At 37.4% G+C, this 19843-nt stretch overlaps 1 protein-coding gene and 1 long non-coding RNA gene across 7 annotated transcripts; one reads left to right on the forward strand and one right to left on the reverse strand.

Moving 5' to 3' along the window:
- Positions 1-10463: 10463 nt before the first annotated feature.
- LOC6539087 (sarcolemmal membrane-associated protein) lies at positions 10464-16199 on the reverse strand. Of its 4 annotated transcripts, none has more exons than XM_015189837.3 (4): positions 16078-16199; positions 13991-15306; positions 11574-12170; positions 10464-11514 (listed from the first exon to the last, which is right to left on the reverse strand). In XM_015189837.3, the coding sequence occupies exons 2-4, from the start codon at positions 15284-15286 to the stop codon at positions 10678-10680; spliced, it is 2730 nt and encodes a 909-aa protein (XP_015045323.1). In that variant the 5' UTR covers positions 15287-15306; positions 16078-16199; the 3' UTR covers positions 10464-10677. The 4 variants fall into 4 exon arrangements, with proteins under 4 accessions (XP_015045323.1, XP_002085974.2, XP_039233230.1 ...); XM_002085938.4 differs by having other exon boundaries at positions 16053-16138; XM_039377296.1 differs by lacking the exon at positions 16078-16199 and adding an exon at positions 16003-16076.
- Positions 16200-16275: 76 nt separating this feature from the next.
- Positions 16276-18848, forward strand: LOC26536105. 3 transcript variants are annotated; one of them, XR_001453746.2, is made up of 3 exons: positions 17681-18205; positions 18275-18544; positions 18673-18848. It is a non-coding gene; the product is annotated as an uncharacterized LOC26536105 (long non-coding RNA). The 3 variants fall into 3 exon arrangements; XR_001453747.3 differs by having other exon boundaries at positions 17688-18205; positions 18275-18522; XR_001453745.3 differs by lacking the exon at positions 18673-18848 and having other exon boundaries at positions 16276-18205; positions 18275-18622.
- Positions 18849-19843: the final 995 nt, after the last annotated feature.

The following is a 19843-nucleotide window of genomic DNA, read 5'->3' on the forward strand; positions in this document are numbered from 1 at the left end:
CAGACAAAACAGAAGCCCACAACATAAAAGTGGAAAAATTTCACTTTTCTTACGCTAGAGACATCTCATCTTTCAAGATAGCTGTCCCTAATGAGCTTTTCTCAACCATATATTCTGGTTATTTTTGGCCGGATATTTTGGTTGTGAAAGAGTTTGAAGCGAAGATTAAAAATAGAAAAAAAGGGCCCGTGGGTATAAAACTTCCCTCACGTGACCAAATCACTGCGCCATCCCCCTCTAATTCTACTTCTTTATCTTCAAAAAACTAAACTCTAGTCTCTCTATCTGTTATCAAAATGTAAGAGGCTTGTGTAGTAAGCTAACTAATTTATATTCAGATCCTTTGCATCCCATATTATTGTGTTTGTTCGGTTAAAACCGGATATACTTAACTCTGAAGTTTTCCCAGGTATGTACACAGTATACAGGCATGAGGTGGATTCCTAATTGCTGTTAAGTCTACCCTCACGTCAGAAGAGATACTCTTTGACGAGTTCCGTAACTTAGAATTCTTAGTCATTTTCTGATAGCTATCTTTATATTACGAGCTCTTACATTCCGCCTGAATATTTCCTGAGTAATTAAACCATTTGTCCGCTATCCAATCCGTTTAAAACAGACTGTCCGATAGGGATCAACTAGTTCTTCTAGCTGACTTTAATATACCAGGCACTAAGTGGTCCGCAGAAGAATAGTCGAACATTCTTCTGCCTACAGCACATCATGACTTTATTGACGGCGTGCTCGACATATCGTTGTCGCAAGTTAATTATATTCAAAATTTTCTTGGTCGTTTATTGGATCTATGTTTTGTTACAAGTCCTGAAAGTGTGTTTCTGACTAGAGTAACACCTCTTAGTCAACCAGAAGATCCATACCATCCAACTTTCGAGGTGACAATCGACACAGGTACCGTAATAAAAAAGAGGCCAGATAAGTCAACCAAACGAATTCATTGTTTTTGTAGGGCAAACTTTCGGAGGCTAAATCTTTTTATATCTGGCTTTAATTGGTTCGATCTTTATTCTTGCAAAATAATGGCCGATGCCATAAAAATATTTTATAATGCAATTAAATCATTTTTTAACTCTTGTGTTCCGATGTATTATCCGTCTATCTCTAACAAACCTCCTTGGTTTAATAAAGGGTTGACACATCTAAGAAATGTTAAATCCTTTATACAAAATTTAAAAATACCGGTTCTTAGTCTATATTTTCTTAATATGTAAGTGCTCGAGTAAACTTTACCGTGCTTAATGCTCAGTGTTATAAGAATTATTTAAACCGTTGTAAGTTCCAGTGCGCACAGGATCCCAAACCGTTTTAAAATTTCGTTAACACTAAGCGGAAAACAACCAGCTACCCTTCCTCACTATTTTTTAAAAATACTACGGTAACATCTGATCAGGCAATAGCCGATCTATTTGCCAAGTTTTTTCAAACCACATATTCTACGTTACCTCATTCCGAACGGCCTTGCTCTTACACGGTATCAAAGTCTAATCTGTCCCACTCTAAAAGTTAAGCCTGTTTATTCGCCAGGTCCCGACGGAATTCCTGGCTGTGTCCTTAGATTCTGTGCGGAAGCCTTGTGAAAACCTCTACTGAAATTTTAAACTTATCTTCTTTGTCAGACGAATCTCCAAATTGTCTGCTATCGCTAATTTTTTTGAAACCGTTATCACTTCTTATTTGCAGCACCTTTGTAGGTCTATTATATCACCATGTCGCAAATACGCAGATCAACAACTACTAACCTTCTGAAGCTAACCTCCTTCGTAGTTCAGAGCTTTAAAAATAATCTTCAAACAGATATCATGTATACAAATTAGTAAAGCATTTGACTCTGTTAATCATTCACTTTTATTAAAAAAACTTGATTTATTAGGTTTCCCTGTTGATCTTCTAAATTGGATTCTAAGTTATCCGAATGGCAGGACGCAACGGGTCCTCTTTAAAAATCCTCTTTCTTGTATTCTCCGAGTCACATCCGGTGTCCCACAAGGGAGCCACCTAGGTCCGCTCCTTAATAATAAAGCATTCGCGTGTACTTATGTACACTGATAATGTAAAATTATGTCTCCAGTATAAGGACATTTCTCGCCATTTGGACTTACAATCCGATCTAGATAGCTTTCAAACCTGGTGCAGTGATAACGTATTAAACTTAAATGGCTCTAAGTGTAAAGTTATGACCTTTTGTCGTGCCAACTTAATGCGCGCAACTTGCACTCTAAGTGGGTGCTCTTTGAACAGAATACTTGGTTTTATAAAACGGTGGTCAAAGGAATTTGATGATCCTTACATGAGCAAAACCTTATTTACATCTGTGGTCCGTCCGATCCTCGAGTATGGATCACCTGTTTGGAGTCTACAATATGAAGTTTACTCGGACCGAATTAAATCGGTTCGAAAGAACTTCTTACTTTTTGCCTTAAGGCACCTTATTTGGGATGCAAACCTTAGATTACCTCCTTATTCAAGTAGACTGAGGGTTAATTAACTTACCCTCCTTAGCTAACCGTAGAACGATGCTTGGAACAGTCTTTATTTTTATCCTTATTCGTGGTGAAGTTGATAGTCCGACTTGGTTAGTCGGCTAAAATTCACTGTTCCAAGCAGATTTACTAGAAATTACGTACCGTTAATTTTAAATCATTGTAGATCTAATTATGAGTTGCATGATCCCTACAGAGTATTATGTTCTTATGTCCACGTCTATCCTCCCGCGATTCAAGCCGTACGATACACGCCAGCGCCACTCGGACGGTTGGGCGGAAGGTGTGGCCGTGGGACTCGCGCGAAAAAAAAAGTCTGTCCCGAAATTGATCTATCTTCCAGTGCCATTCAATTGGAAGAGAATTCCGCTCTCAGAGATAAATTCGTGTCTCTTAAATTACCTGATTTCCTGATAATTCCAAGTCATTGATGATTATATTTATCATCGTGCAACATTCCACAATTGTACTGACATTTTACCAGACGATTGCTGGAAATTGCTTGTACCTAAGTCTTTGCGTCAAAGCGCAATAAGTTCGGCTCATGATCAACCCACATCTGCTCATTGTAGGATGTCTAAATGTTTAGAGCGTATAAGACGACGTTTCTAATGGCCAAAAATGGTTCGTGATTACACTGGAAATTGCGAGAAGTGCCAGACTTTCCAAAGACATTAACTTGATTTTATCGGCCCATTTCCACGATCCAAATCTGGATCACTTTTCCAAATTTACTTTTTTAAAAGCTGTGAAAAAGTTCAACACTAAAGTGATCATCAATATATTGCGGGATGAAATATTCTCATGCTATTTCCGAAACAGTTGTGAGTGATAACGAAACTCAATTTAAAAGCTGTGATCTCTTGGACTTTCTTTCGAAATATGGCATTCTTCATAGAGGACTGACGAATTTCAATGAATTCGCTCCAACATTGCCAAACATTTGAATAACAATCTTACAATCTCGGAGCAAGGATCCGTTCTTTTAAGGTTGGCCAAAAAGTTGTTATAAGAAATGTTATAATGCAGCGAATAATTTTAATGCGAAATTCGACCGGGTCAAAGAAAGGATTGGTCAATCAATTTATCAAACTGTGGCAGTTTCTTTAAACGCGGTAGACTTTTTTAAATTCAACAAATGGTTATGGGTTAGATAATTAAATTGGACACTTTCTTCGTCTAGCTAAAATGCATTGCATAAAACAACTTTTAAAGATTTAGCGCAACAAAATGGGATCTGATCAGAGTCATATCACAGTTTCACAAAATCTTTTAGCGATCATGATATAAAAAACCGAATGCGCTAAAATTGCTTTATTCGCAAAACTGATGGCTGGCCCCTGAAGATCGGCGACATGGGATTTCCGATTAGAAATGGATCACCTCATTACGGCTCTGCGGCTGATGTACTCCGAACGTCGAGGCCTAAAAATCTCCCTAAACGCTGAAGACGATCTTCTAGAGACATTATTGGTCAGCTGTCTGTTGCTGCCAAAAGCTTAGGATGGCTGACTGGGATCTTTTCTGACCTTAGCTCGTGGTAGAGTCAGCCTGTACTGCGCCGATGGGGAGGAAACAGCAGAGCATGTGCTTGATCACGGCTATATTAACGAACAGTGATGAATGGAAGCTGGGAAAAAGAATCATCTCCAATATGATGAAACGAGTCCGAGCCGACGAGATGGCCAACAGAGCTGGAGGCTAAAACAAAACACGTGTTCTGTGTGGTGGCGTGAGAAGAGTACTACCTCAGCGTAACCGGCTTAGGTGGAAGGAGGGGCGCATAATGGTGTTGCAATCTGGCTTTACATCCTGCTCATCGAATTCATAACTGGACTGTCAGTTCCGGCTAGCGTGTAAAGGACTAAAAAGCACACAAAGGTTTTTGAATCGGATTATGAATCGTGCATGCCATCATCTACGGACGGTAAGTGGCATCTTTAGAAGATTTTAATTTTCCTACCGTAAGGAGTATAAAAAAAAGCGTTTCCGACCATATAAAGTATATATATTCTTGATCAGGATCAATAGCCGAGTCGATTTGGCCATGTCCGTCTGTCCGTCCGTCTGTCTGTCCGTATGAACGTCGAGATCTCAGGAACTACAAAAGCTAGAAAGTTGAGATTAGGCATACAGACTCCAGGGACATAGACGCAGCGCAAATTTACCGAATCATGCTGTCACGCCCACTCTAACGCCCACAAACCGCCCAAAACTGCCACGCCCACACTTTTGAAAAACGTTATAATATTTTTTAATTTTTGTATTGGTGTTGTAAATTTCTATCGATTTGCCAAAAAACTTTTTGCCACGCCCACTCTAACGCCCACAAACCGAAAAAAGCTGCCACGCCCACACTTTTGAAAAATGTTTTGATATTTTTTCATTTTTGTATTAGTCTTGTAAATTTCTATCGATTTGCCAAAAAACTTTTTGCCACGCCCACTCTAACGCCCACAAACCGCCAAAAACTGTGAGTGTTGAAGACCTTCTACGCACATTCACTAGCTAAGTAACGGGTATCAGATAGTCGGGGAACTCGACTATAGCGTTCTCTCTTGTTATCCATTACTTCTTGTCCGGCTGTGCCATTTACAGTATGTGGATCCTCCGCATTCCTGAGGTCCTTGGGTACTACGAGTACCAAGTTAACAAATTGCTGATGTGGACGATTCTTAATTGCCCATCAGCTTCCGTTTGTCAACGTCGGCGGTGACACAACAAAGTGAGTCTTGCTTAGTTGTTGATTTTACTGACCGAGCTGGCGTTGCTGGAATATGATAACTCGCTTTGGTAGATCCATGACCGAGGCAACCGGGCCGATCGGAACCTCGCCATTACCATAAGTTCCATTAAGCCCAAAACAAATCTTCCCGCGTAAGAATTTAGAACAATGGGAGCATTTCTATAAACAACGCGCTCGGCAAAAACCCTTAAAGAATAGTCTATATAAATCATTCAGGATCAGTAAACTAAACACATCACAATATAAATATGACTTATGATAATTATGTGAATTTCAAATTAACCGAAAACATTTCTTTAAGGGCTCAGAGGATTCAGAAAACAAAATAGTCGCGAACAAAGTGAAAACCGTTTCTTGCCAAAACTAAAGTTGACGAAGACATCCAAGAATTTGTAGATATAGGAGCTAGTGCATGACTTCTGGGTCAACATAATTGGTCCGGGAGGTTAGAATGATGGAGTCTTAAATTACAGGAATTCTTCTTTAATATAAAAACCGGCAGAGGATCACTTAATCACTTTCAGAAGCGTTGTCTAGAATCTATATGAATGAAGTACATAAAGCTGATGCCGATGATTTGAACAAATGATACGGGCCGTTGATATAAACGCGGACAAATACCGCATCATATTAATTAATCCTTTAAGAACGCCAGAGCCTAGAAATTTGAGTTTCCTTTAAGACTACAATCAGTTTCCCTTTTGCTCTGATTATTCGCTTAATGTTTTGCAACAAGCAATTAAAATAAAAGCCTTATGCATTTGTATGAGTGTATATCTTGTAAATCAACCTGCTTTATCGCTTCAGATCGCTCAGAACGTACGATTGTTTTGGTGTATTCTGTGCTTTAATTACCGTTTAGTTTTAATTTTTTTTTTTTTAAATTTGGCGAATTCTTCTTCAAACGACTACTAATTTTATTTAATATATAATCAAAAGTCGAAATAGACATCCGCCGATAGTTAAAGAACTTATCTGGGTGGTTTCGTAAATCATTATATAAATTATGGAATTCTCCTATTTTATTATACCCGTTACTCGTAGAGTAAAAGGGTATACTAGATTCGTTGAAAAGTATGTAACAGGCAGAAGGAAGCGTTTCCGACCATATAAAGTATATATATTCTTGATCAGGATCAATAGCCGAGTCGATTTGGCCATGTCCGTCTGTCCGTCCGTCTGTCCGTCTGTCTGTCCGTATGAACATCGAGATCTCAGGAACTACAAAAGCTAGAAAGTTGAGACTAAGCACACAGACTCCAGAGACATAGACGCAGCGCAAGTTTGTCGATTCATGTTGCCACGCCCACTCTAACGCCCACAGACCGCCTAAAACTGCGACGCCCACACTTTTGAAAAATGTTTTGATATTTTTTCATTTTTGTATTGGTATGGTAAATTTCTATCGACTTGCAAAAAATCTTTTTGCCACGCCCACTCTTACGCCCACAAACCGCCCAAAGCTGCCACGCCCACACTTTTGAAAAATAGTTTGATATTTTTTCATTTTTGAATTAGTCTTGTAAATTTCTATCTTTTCGCCAAAAAACTTTTTGCCACGCCCACTCTAACGCCCACAAACCGCCAAAAACTGTCCTTCGCACTTACACTAGCTGAGTAACGGGTATCAGATAGTCGGGGAACTCGACTATAGCGTTCTCTCTTGTTTTTTTTTGCACTTAAGGGAGTGGCGTTGGTTTTTTTTTTTTAACAGAAGCACGCATGAAAGACTTCATGGCCTTCATGCAAACAACTATGCAAGAGCTTATAAGGTACCAAAACATGCTTATTCAAATGCTCGTTTCTTCTAAAACAGTATAATGACTCCCCCAATAATATCAACCTGGAACGCTAATGGCGTTTCGCGGCACAAGCTAGAACTTGCTCAGTTCTAAGCCGACAGAAACATTGATGTTATGCTACTCTCAGAGACTCACCTTACTGAAAAGTACAATTTTCAAATACCAGGATACAAATTTTACTTTACGAATCACCCGGATGGCAAGGCCCATGGAGGCACTGGCATACTAATACGATCGCGAATTAAACACCACTTTGTTAGTAATTGGCAAGAAGACTGCCTACAATCTACCTCTATAAGCCTCCAATGCTATAACGGTGCTCTCACTCTGGCTGCTGTCTATTCCCCACCCCGCTTCACAATATCAGAGGACAAATTCACAACACTCTTCGACTCGCTCGGTGAAAGGTTTGTTGCAGCTGGTGATTGGAATGCCAAGCACATGTACTGGGGATCTCACTCAAAAGGATATCCCAATCAATGATTACAGCTGAGGCACTTTCAGAACTTTCATCTGATCACTGCCCGGTGCTCTTTAATCTTTTGTACCAACTGCAACACATCGAGCGGCCGTATAGACTCACAAGCAACAGGACCAACTGGGAGAAGTACAAAAAATATGTTTGTTCACATACCGACTTAAATACCGACTCATTGGAAACCGAGCAAGACATCGATCAGTTTGCTGGTAGCCTAGAATCAACACTAGTTGCAGCAGCAAAACGAAAGTCATTAGAGGGCAACTGAAGACTGGAAAATCGCCTGGCTTCGATTTAATAACACCAAAAATGATCATCGAGCTTCCAATGTGTGCAGTTCTACAAATCTGCCTACTCTTCAACGCTATTACCAAAATTGGATACTTTCCTCAAAAGTGAAAGAAATCAGTTATAGTTATGATCCCTAAGCCTGGGAAAGACAAAACACAGCCATCATCATACAGGCCAATAAGCCTACTTACTTGTCTCTCGAAGTTATTTGAAAAAGTACTGCTGCTACGAATCAGTCCCCACCTTAAAACACACGTCACACTCCCATCGCACCAATTTGGTTTTCGGGCAAAACATGGAAGCAGGTTAACCGCATCACAACGGAAATTCGCACTGCTTTTGAGCATCGGGAATATTGTACAGCTTTATTCTTAGACGTTGCACAAGCATTCGATAGAGTATGGTTGGATAGACTTATGTTTAATATAACCAAACTGCTGCCTCAAAACTTACATAAGCTTCTAAAGTCTTACTTATACAAAAGAGTGTTCGCGGTTAGATGTAGTTCAAGCACTTCAAGCGATTGTACTATAGAAGCTGGAGTGCCCCAAGGAAGTGTATTAGGTCCAATACTATACACCCTATACACGGCGGACATCCCAACAAACTACCAGCTAACGATATCCACATTCGCTGATGACACTGCAATACTGAGTCGATTCAGATGCCCAGTAAAAGCTACGATGCAACTAGCACGCTATTTAACATGTGTAGAGAATTGGCTTGCAAATTGGCGCATACGAGTAAACGAACAAAAATGCAAACAAGTTACGTTTACCCTTAACAAACAAAGCTGCCCGCCCTTGGTTATGAACCACACGCGCATCCCACAAGCCGATGACGTAACATACTTAGGTATTCATCTGGACAAGCGGCTCACCTGGCGGAAACACATAGAGGCCAAGACGACGCACCTGAGACTAAGAGCAAAGGATCTACACTGGCTTATAAACGTTCGGTCTCCCCCAAGCCTTGTGTACAAAGTCCTTTTGTATAACTCCGTTCTTAAACCCATATGGACCTATGGCTCCGAGCTATGTGGCAATGCATCGAGAAGCAACATCGACATCATACAGCGAGCACAGTCTAGGATTCTGAGAAACGATTAATTTTGGTTTCATCTGACCATATAACCTGAAAAACCAAATTTCGAGTCAGATGGACGCTCTTGGTATTGGACTAGAGATCCCACAGTCCAGTCACCAAGTAACGTGAAGCAAACCGTGAAGCACGGTCAAATATAGTAGCAACAAAACAAGACTAAGATTATTATCGTACATAAAATAGGAGAGAAGATACTGACCGTTGAAGTTAGAATATACAACTCGTGTTACAGTTTTGCTCGTCAGTGTAGCTCGTTTCTCGCAAAGTTCTCTCTCTACCATATTCTCGCTTTGCTCATAGCTTCTCGCGCGCACACTATCGTCGGCCTAAGTGCGATGTTTGCGGTGTGAAGTTAGCAGGCTCTCACGCAACCAATTTAAAAGAGCATTAAATTGCAAAACATGCGGAAGTATTTAATGAATTCGAGATTGACGACGACAAAATTCAACAAAATATGACAAGAGAACAATTTTTTATGAAACCAGTGAAGAATCAATCGTCTCTTCGATTAATGAATAAGTAAGAAATCTAATGTTTACATCTAATATATATTTTAAAATTGTTGCTAAGCTTTGTTTAAAAGGCACTGAATACAAAAAAAAACCGTTTACGATGAGTCTTTCGTTTTTTCGCTCTTCTGCTGACCCTCATTGGGCGAGTGTTCAGTTGGATCGCTCTCTCTGAGTTGTTGTTGAGTGAGCACAACAAGAACCACACAACTGTGAACACTTAACCGAAAACCAAAACGAAGAGAAACTAAAAGTTTTGTTCAGAGCGAGAGCACACGCGCATTGTCTTTTACGGTTGTGTTAGAGTGCAGACCGCAAAACGAAAGACGATTGAGAGTTATTTGCGAGCCATGGTTTTCAATTAGAATGATTACACACGGCACTGCTTATCCGAAAACTATATATATTTCACCACTTATTGCACGATTTTTTATATAATTTCGCTCGTTACGTGATGCATTGAAATGATATTTATAGAACAAAGGATATATTCAGTATTTATGTATATATAAATAAAAAGAGCTATACACTGGCTATGTCTTCCGACAACCGACCGACTAATATGGTGTCTTTTACACAGAGATAAAGCCTTTTCCAGACTTCTAAGATTCATAATGTTTTATTTGGTAGTGAATGGCGTATAACTACTATGTGGTACACCCAAATATACAATTCATTGTTTGTGACCTACCGAATTTCATTTTCTATGTCTTATGATTTTGATTAAGGTGAGCATACGAAAATATTATTTTTTTTGGATCAAAACACATCCTTAATCCTTGAAGATTTCGTTTCCAATTTGGCGACATGAAATTGGTGCTACTCTGTTTGAATACGAATCGGGAGATGTTGAGTGTTCCCTTCCCAAATAAAAGCAAATATCCGTTGTTGTTGCCAAATCCGAAATTCGAAAACTGGTTTACAAGCATAAATATATAAAAAACAAAATAGTAAATGTTATGCTAATGTACCGTTTCAGCATCATAATTGTTGAAATCAAGACGGCACGTTATACGCAGCGCTTAAAGCAGTAAATTACTTTGGATAATAATGTTGTCTCTGGTTTATTATTTTAATATTATTACTTTAATTTTGAGCTTGAAGTGATTTTGAAAACAAAGGAAAATAAATATGTAATTAAGTTTGACGATAACGCAAGCATTAGCTACTGCCGTCCCAATGTATAATAATTGTTTAAAGTAATAGCTTTTAATATGCAAGTTTTCCTCATTAGCTATAAGAATGGCGCTTAAATTCGACTGGAAAGAAAATATATGAGCAGACCGATGGCAATACAGCCAAGAGGTAGAAAGCGGCTTAGTAACCCTTGTTTAAAAAACGGCATGTGTTTTTGCTTAGAGTGCAGCTCCGAGATCTCTTTACGAAGCTGCATGTTTTTAAGTTCCGAATTTTCAAGAAGTTCCTTGTAAACAATTAATTCTTCTTCCATTTCTTCTTTGGGGTTATTAATGGTTTCTATATCCTGGTCCCAAACATCTTCTCGGCTATCTCGATTATCAATTAGTTTTAAAGTCTCACGCGGTAAACTACTTTCCTCACTGAGATTCTGCAAACTTGTTTTAAAATTATGAGGTACGTCTTTTTCAAGCTGCTTCTTTAATAGCTCAATCTGCGCTTGCAGGAAGTGTATTTCATTTGTTGAATGGGCTATTTTCTTCTTGTAAGTATAGCATTCATCTTGTAACATATCAATAGTCTGTTCAGTTGATAATGCATTTGGAATATCAAGATTTTCCTTATTGTCTACAAACTCTTTCTTACTTTCCAAATGAAGGGCTGATGAAATCTCTGCAGTCGAATCTTCTAAAAGTTGTGGACTTGCAGAATAATTTGTAAAGTGATGCACGATTTCAGATGTATTTCTGCTAACGAACTCTGTTGCAACTAAAGCCTTTTTCATATCCTCCTTAACTTTACATTCAATGCCTTCATCGTCACAATTAAAAATAGCTTTAAGAACTGAAGAGCCTTCTTCGCCCTTACCAAGATCTGAGTTCTTTAGCAATTTTAAAACGCTCGATTTAAAGCTGACCTGCTGTAAATCGGGATTACATAGTTTTACCTTCTAGAATTAAATAGTAATATGTTAATATATAATATCATGATGACTGCTATAAACATTACCTTTTCTTGCAATACAGAATCTGCTGTTTGCTGTTCAATATCTAACACATCTTTATCTTGAGACACAGACAAAATATCATCGTCTGAACTTTCATTATAATCTTTTTCATTTAGCGCCTCCTCACCTACAGCATGATCGTGGTCATGATCATCGTTAAGATTTATTGTATCTAGATGTTTTAAGTCAATTTGTTCCTTAAACTTTTCAGTATCATGCTCGGATATAACTTGATGGTCTCGCGACGCCTGTACACGAAGCTCCTTAAGCTCGCGCTCTTGAGTCGATAGCTTCATATTTAGCAACTCCAAACTGCGAGATTTTTGTTCCATAGACTCTTGTTCTTGGCGTACTGACTCCTTCTTGAATTCCATGTACTCCTGCTGAAGTTCCTCTAACCGGGAATTAAAGTCATTCAATGTTTCCTTTAGTGTTATAACTTGAGCGCGAAGTATGCCACATTCGTTATCAGAAGTGGCGTAGGCCATCTCCATCTTAGAGAGCATTTGCATAGCATCGCAGCGTTCCTGATAGACCTTTCGCAGGGCCTCTTTAGCAGTTAACTGATACGTTGTTTTGTCCTCAAGAAGTTTTACAATCTATTAAAACCAAAGAGAAAAATATTACAAAATAAACCATTTTTTCCAGAATTCATAAAAAAAAATTTTAGATCAACTTTCTAAATTATGAAGATTCAAAGGAACTACACTCTAAAATAGTATGGACCATCGCTGACCATAAATCTGGGAAGAAGGTCGTCGCGTTTTTAAAGCCTTTTATAAGGTATATATGTATGTACGTATAATATTTTTCTCTTTCTAAGGTAAAGGGATACATTTGTGAGCAATAACATGTTGCTTGTTTTAAGTACCTTTTGTCAGCTTAGTTCTAAAGTAAGAAGCAAAAAGCATGGATCATCGTCTTAATTACATTCCCGCACGTCAAGTTGTAAATTGTTTCTTACTAATTTTGCATATGCAAACGAGATGAAGATGTGAAAGCATAGGAGCGACTAATTAAGATAATGGACACGAGTTAACGTAGTGGCGGTTAGATAATTGCCTAAGCTTTCAAATTAATAGTCCGATTCAAAAGCAACGAATAAGTAAATGTTATTTAATTTTGATGTGAACAGAGACTTTTATTAAGAGATATTGTATGAATCAAATGTACGACAGTCTGATTAAAACCAATTATATATGAATCGAAAGATCAAGATTTTTCTTAAAATCACTTATGCTACGTAAGAGTTTTCTATTGTATCTAGAAATGTGCACCGAACTATTGCACTATTATCCTAATACGATACTCCGTTCAAAATATAACATTTTATTTTTAATACCAGTATGCTTGATTTGTTAAATAGTATGTAACAGGCAGAAGGAAGCGTTTCCGACCATACAAAGTATATATATTCTTGATCAGGATCAATAGCCGAGTCGATCTGGCCATGTCCGCCTGTCCGTATGAACGGCGAGATCTCAGAAACATTAAAAGCTAGATATGTATATGTATAGACGCAGCGCAAATTTGTTGATTCATGTTGCCACACCCACAAACCGCCCACACTTTTAAAAAAGGTTTTGATATTTTTTCATTTTTGCATTAGTCTTGTATCTCATTTTGCCACGCCCACAAACCGCCCAAAGCTGCCGCGCCCACGCTTTTAAAAAATGTTTTGATATTTTTTCATTTTTGTATTATTTTTTTAAATTTCTATCGATTTTCCAAAAAACTTTTTGCCACGCCCACAGACCGCCAAAAACTCTCCTTTGCACTTCCACTAGCTTAGTAACTAGTATCAGATAGTCGGGGAACCCCACTATAGCGTTCTCTCTTGTTTTTTGTTATAAACAAATTAAATCTCAACCGTATTTAATTTTATTGTTTGACATTTCAGCGATTTTTAAAGAAATCACCCCTTAGCAAATTTTCTAATGTCAATGTAGTGTTTACAAATAGGTATAACAAATTATTTAACTAACTTTTATGATTCCAAACAGGGCCGTCCAAATGTTTATTTTTTTTTTTATATAAGGACCACAAAACTAACACAAATACTAATGTTTCTAAAAATGGCGGATAAAAACAATATTAAAAACAAATATTATAACAAACACAAAAACCATTATAACTAACAAAACTAGCCCCTATTCTAATGTTTTTAAGCTTTGGCGGATTAAAACAGTATTGAAAAAATATTAAACACAAAAACCTTTACTGTTAAAATATGGGTGGCTGCAATAACGCCCGCGGGCGTTATTTCACTTAAAAAAGTACAATAACGCCCACAATATTTTAAAATATTAAATTAATTAATTTAAAATACTAAAGACTATAAAAAATTAAGGTTGGATCAAAAGTTTGTATTAATCTTTTTGATCGCCCCATCAGCGATTTTCTCGACAGATTTACCTACCTCGTTTCGAAGTGCATTTTCTGGTATGTTCTTTTCCATCATTTGTATTTTCTTTTCCAGAAGATTTATTTTGTGCAGCAATTGGTCTTCAGTAATCATGCTTTGCCAACACATTGAAGAATTTTTTCTCGTAGTATCAAGGACGCCTTGCAAGCTGCTTAATTTAGCTTTCAGAGACTTTTCTCTTTGTGCAGCCTCTTGGAGAAACGCGTTAAGGCGCTGCACTTCATCAAAGCTGATTCGATTAGTCACGGTCAAAAGCATTTGCTCTGCCTCAACCGAAATGGCCTCTTGCCCGTTGGGTAGAAACAGGGCGACACGGGCTAGGATACAGCCGTGCACCTCCTGACGTGAGTTCTCAATTACCTCAACGCCGAATTTGACGATATCGCCATAATGTAGTTCCGCTGGATCACTGCCCAACTTGTTGTCGTTTATAAAGGTACCGTTGCTAGATTTTGTGTCTTTGACCCAGAACTTACCGTCTGGAGTATACCACAGAATGGCATGGTTTCTAGACAATACTTTGCAGTCAAAAATAGCGTTACCCTCACCTGCCTTGCTTTTAGCTATAAGGCGACCTACCTTGCAATCCTGGTTCGGCTGCAAGAATATAGATCTTGTCTCAAACTTATGCGACTTAGATTCGCAATGTAGTACGATTTTTGCAGCACCCATACATGCCGTTGGGACAGATTCCGATCCTATGTCTAGATCTACGGTAGAAGTTGTGGGCACGGAAGCGACCTGTAAAGTTCCGCATTCCGTTGCCACCTCCTTTTGTAAAGGACTATTGTTTAGTACCCCTAGTGGGCTGAATAGACTGCAGGCAGTAGTTACTCGAACGCCAACCCCGGTGTTATTTGCATTCAGGACAGAGTTCATGGCCATATTTATAGCATGCTGGGAAACTTCAGCCGTACGTCGGTCAATACATACTGTGTTGGAATCACATACTTCCATATTGTTATTTTCCTGGTTCTCCATAGAAGTATCGTTATTACTATCAGCCATATGATCGCTTATTTCCATTATATGAAAAAATTGGTCCTGCTCCACTTTTTTTTCAGTTTCCATATTTAAAGCGTAATGCGATTTCTTTTGCTTTACATTCGGTTCTTGTCCTTCTCCAGGTAAATACCTGGTCGTCTGAGGTATTTCTGTGGCCGCGTCGGCTGTGACTGTTCTGTTTAATGCTGTTGATCCGACGGCTCCCGATGCTGATGTCTGGGCTGGGCTTGGAGTCTGGTCTTCATCTATATTGTTTTTTAACCACTCATTGCACACCAAGACCATTACTGTACATCCAAATCAACCTTCGATTATACGAGAACAAAAGCGTATTAACAAGCTATTAGTAATATCCGAGTAGTTACTATATGAAAAAATTCGACTTGAATCAAAAATTTTGGACAATGCCCAAAAATGTAAATTTCAAAGGCCTGCTTTAATGAAATGTAAATATATAAATTGTCCGTTCCTAGTCAAAATTGTTAGAAGCTGAGATAGCATACCGTTAGATGTAATTTATTTTTGACTAAAAAACTAAATCAGTAGGGCAATGGCCCTACTGGACAATGGCATATTAGACGTCTTCCTCAGCCTTAAAAAAATATTTAATTTTAGCAGAATGCGAAAATGGGAAACCATAATAAATAAACATTCATACTTATCTACTGAAATGTACACAGGAAGTATGAGGTCGCAAAAGATATATACATATGTTTGTAGATACTTTCAACAACAAATCTTATGCTCAAAATTACAAGAAAAAAAGGGCTATGCCGTTAGTTTATCTCAGCTTGGCGTATAGCAGTTACAAAAAATCTTTAGTTTAATTATATCCAATGAACTTGGGAACTAGTCTATTTTAAAACAATTAAAATATAAAATCCTTACGCGAAAAGACTTTTAAGAACCCTCTGGAATCGATCGAAATTTTAAAATATTTGGAACGTTTTAAATGTTTACATATATTAAAAAACTTAACTGTTACGGGGAGGAACACTTACGTCGAAGAACATAAAATTCGCAATAAATAAAGTTTGCGAAATGCTTTTACCTTTTAACTACTTCCGATGCCCTACCTTGGAATTTTCCTGATTTAATTGTTCCAACTTAAATCTCCCTTCTATCACAGTTATTGTAGTATTTTAATACAATCAACAATCGTTTTAAAAAACTTATAAAATATCCATCAAAATAGCGACAATCAACTGGCGACGAAAACGGAACGGTGAAAAAAAGAGCAAACGGTATTAATTCTGAAGAACATTTGTAAAAATATTTATCTTCATATACCAGATTAGAGACTTGCAGTGAAAAAAGGGTTTCTTTGAATTTTCATTTCCAGTAGAAGCAAACAAATAATATTTTAAAATTATCAGAGAATCAATGAGATTTAATAGTTTAAAATTTTTATGACAATGTCTGATAGGTATATGCATAATAACACATATATGGTAAAAAAGATTTGTTAGCAGATTTGTCTAAAAGCTAGAATGTTGAGATTGAGCTTACAGATTTTTAGGACGCCTACGCTGTTCACGATTGTTTCAGACTAGCCCACAAACCTCCTGAAACTGTCCCACGCCTTCGAAAATTTTATTTATCTTTAATTTTATTATCTGTACGCAAATTTAGTTCGATGTGCCAAATGTCACGCCCATACTTTTAAAAAATGGTTTGTTGTGTATATGTTTTTTATTTTATGACACTAAGCATCGCATTCTCCGATTAAACGTCAAAAAAAGTGGTACAAGCTTATCAAAAAGGGGTACATGGAGTATTTGTATTTGTGCTACAGGCCATCATCGCTTCTATTTAAGGGGGAAATACCTTTATATTTTATTTATTTAGAGTGATTCCTAAGGTACTGATGAATCGACTTAGTAGTTTTTTTTGTGAACTATTGTGAAAACGTGGTTTCAAGAAAATGTTATATAAAGTTTTCTGTCATGAAAAGATTGGCTCGGTGACAGTAACTTCCGGAAGCATCTCTTCCACAATTTCGACAATTAGCTTTTGACACGATATTCTGAGGCAATCGATTTAAACAATAAAAAATAATGATATTTTTTATGTGTCTGAAGGTAGTTCCTGCTGATGTTTTTTACTTTAATATCATAGTTTTTAACATTCGCAATTATTAAATTCCTGTAAGTTCGATGTTATAGTCTCTATAAGTAAAGAAAGTTGTTTGTTAGTCAACACTTATGTCATATGTAACAAAAATTAAGACAAATCTGGAAAAAGCTTGTTCATAAAATAAATACTAGCGTTAACAAAAAAGGGTCTATAAGTGAATAATAGTATTTCATTCACAGCGTAGAACTATAGGGATTCAAGGCTGTTTAGGATCTCTTTGATGAGGTTGCTATCAAGATCTCCAATATAATAGCATATGAAAGCGATATAATATAAGATATTTTATATTTATACATTAAAACTACAAAATAAAATTTCATTTCAATTATAATCGAGCTGGATACAGTGTTTAAAGCAACTTAGCCTTTTGCCGTCCAGATATGGCCTTTTTCAACTGTCAAATGCAGGAAAAATTGTTAGCTAGCTGCTGGCGGAAAATCTAGCAACTGGCCTCTTATAGCATAATTTATAATTCTGGCAGCACTCCCTTAACGTTAAACGTGGCATCGCATTAATCGATAGTTGCTGCAATACATCGTGCATAAAACCGATGCAGCATTGCCACGTTTTTGTATATTTTCCATCACTAACAAGAATTTCACTATATATGCGAAGGCTAAGGACGCAGCAAAAAATTCTACTAAAATGCCAGGAGTACAGTATAAACAAAAACGTCGAGACACTTGGCTTTGTGATCCGTTCTTCAAGGATTGGATGTCAATTGATCCCAATAACGATAATAAGTGTTATTGCAGATATTGCAAATCCAGTATAGTTTCAAAGCTGTACGATTTGCAGGGACATGCAAAAACCAAGAAGCATAAGGCGGCAACGAGTTGCTTTACTCAAAAAAATAAAATTGTGTTTACATCAAATGTGCTTCCTAAAACGAAGCAAAGAAGCAGCCTTATGTTTGTATATTGCATCCCATTCTGCTATTTTACCCATCGATCACTTCGATATATTGTGCGCCACAAAATTTGATGGCGACAAAGTCAAGGTGAAAATAGAGATTCGATTTAGGTGCACGGAGTTTATCATTTCACTTATATATGAGCTTAAACAGAGGTAAGCAATTTTCTATGCATATAATTAATTAGGCTAACACTTCTTTTATTTTATAAATTTTTTTTTCAGATTACCCGAAAACTTCAAAGTTCTTCAGCAAATCGACATTTTTTCTGTTTAGATCATTTAAATGTTAGAAAGAGCTTTGTTATTAATATTCTAGAGCATTTCAAACTGCCTGTCTCTGAGATTGAACAGGTCGTTCTACAATATAACAACATACATCTGTTAAAATGGGAAAATACGGCTTCCACTGTAAAATTTTGGGCAGAGGCAAACAATTATGTGGATTCGGGAGGCAATCACCGATTTAAAGCGTTAGCATCTTTCGTTTTTAACGTTAGTCAGATGTACATTGTAAAATCGAAGCCTTTCTGGCTCAATAAACATTGACACACTTAATATTTTTTAACACAATATTAACAACTTTGACTTTTTATTAAACATTAATTAATTTATATTCACAGATATGGATTGCGACGGTCTAAAAAATGTTGTCACAATTTTGAAATGCCTTTAAAGTACTGAAATATTATTGGAACAAATAACTCGTACACTGCTGAGGAAAATATGGACTTCATTGAACTGGGTAATTCCCTTTCAATTTTCAAATAGAAATATATTAAACAAAAATTTATCAAAACCAAAATGGCTTTTTTTCTTGCTAATTTTGAATTTGATCTAGCCGTTTCTAGCAGCTTTTGAAGGTTATTTTAGCAGTTTATTGCCCAGAAGAGTTGGCAGAACTGGTCTAAAGTTATGTAGATGCCAACTGGGATGGATACAACAGCGACCGGAAATTCTATGGGATAGGATTTCAGTGCAATCGAAGCTGAGTATATCGCTCTTCTTTCAGTTGCTCTTGTTGATGTTTATATTCGTAAGCTATTGCTCGGATTTTTGGTTTTTTTTTGGTTTTACCGATTATGATTCACATTAATAATTAAAACCGTGAGGAACTTTGGGTCGGACACGTTTTCCCAGAAGGTCTGAATGAAACCTGCGCCAGGAGCGCCGACAATGTTAAGCCAGCGCCGCCGATTAAAATGTAGCCCGGGTATAGGACTTTGTCGATGTCCTTTAAGTGTGTGGCGCCAGGAAATCGTGGATTTGTTAATTGTAAACATGTAAATTTCAAAAACAGAATTATCTTCTCTACAATTATTATAATCCCTGGCATGCTCTTCTCGACTCGGTCTTCCAACTACATCTTATAACATTCCGATTCGCAAAGTATCTTTATCTGCTGTTATTGCCGCCGATATAACCGAAGCCCAGCTTTTGCATTGACACAAGCATCTGAAACAATACTGAATCTTCGTCGAAGAGTTTCGCTCATGAAATCTCCGTTCAATAAAACAATAGTACCTTACTTGACCAAGTTGGTCTATTTGAGTAGATGGTCGGGTTAAAAACTCTTCGTTAGACTTTATGCTCTATCGTGCCTCAGCCGTGCATTTATGTCGTTTCATAATGTAAATATGCAGAGAAGCTGCGGAAGCATGAAAGTTAGCCCCTTTCGCTCTTTCTTTTTCTTGTAATTAAGTCTCTTAGTCATTCGCTTTCGTAACATATGCATATGCGCATCGAATCTTATCTAAAATATAATACATTCATCCTAAAATCACTACATATAAC

The sequence above is a fragment of the Drosophila yakuba genome, unplaced genomic scaffold, assembly GCF_016746365.2.
Source record: "Drosophila yakuba strain Tai18E2 unplaced genomic scaffold, Prin_Dyak_Tai18E2_2.1 Segkk2_quiver_pilon_scaf, whole genome shotgun sequence".
NCBI lineage: Eukaryota > Metazoa > Arthropoda > Insecta > Diptera > Drosophilidae > Drosophila > Drosophila yakuba.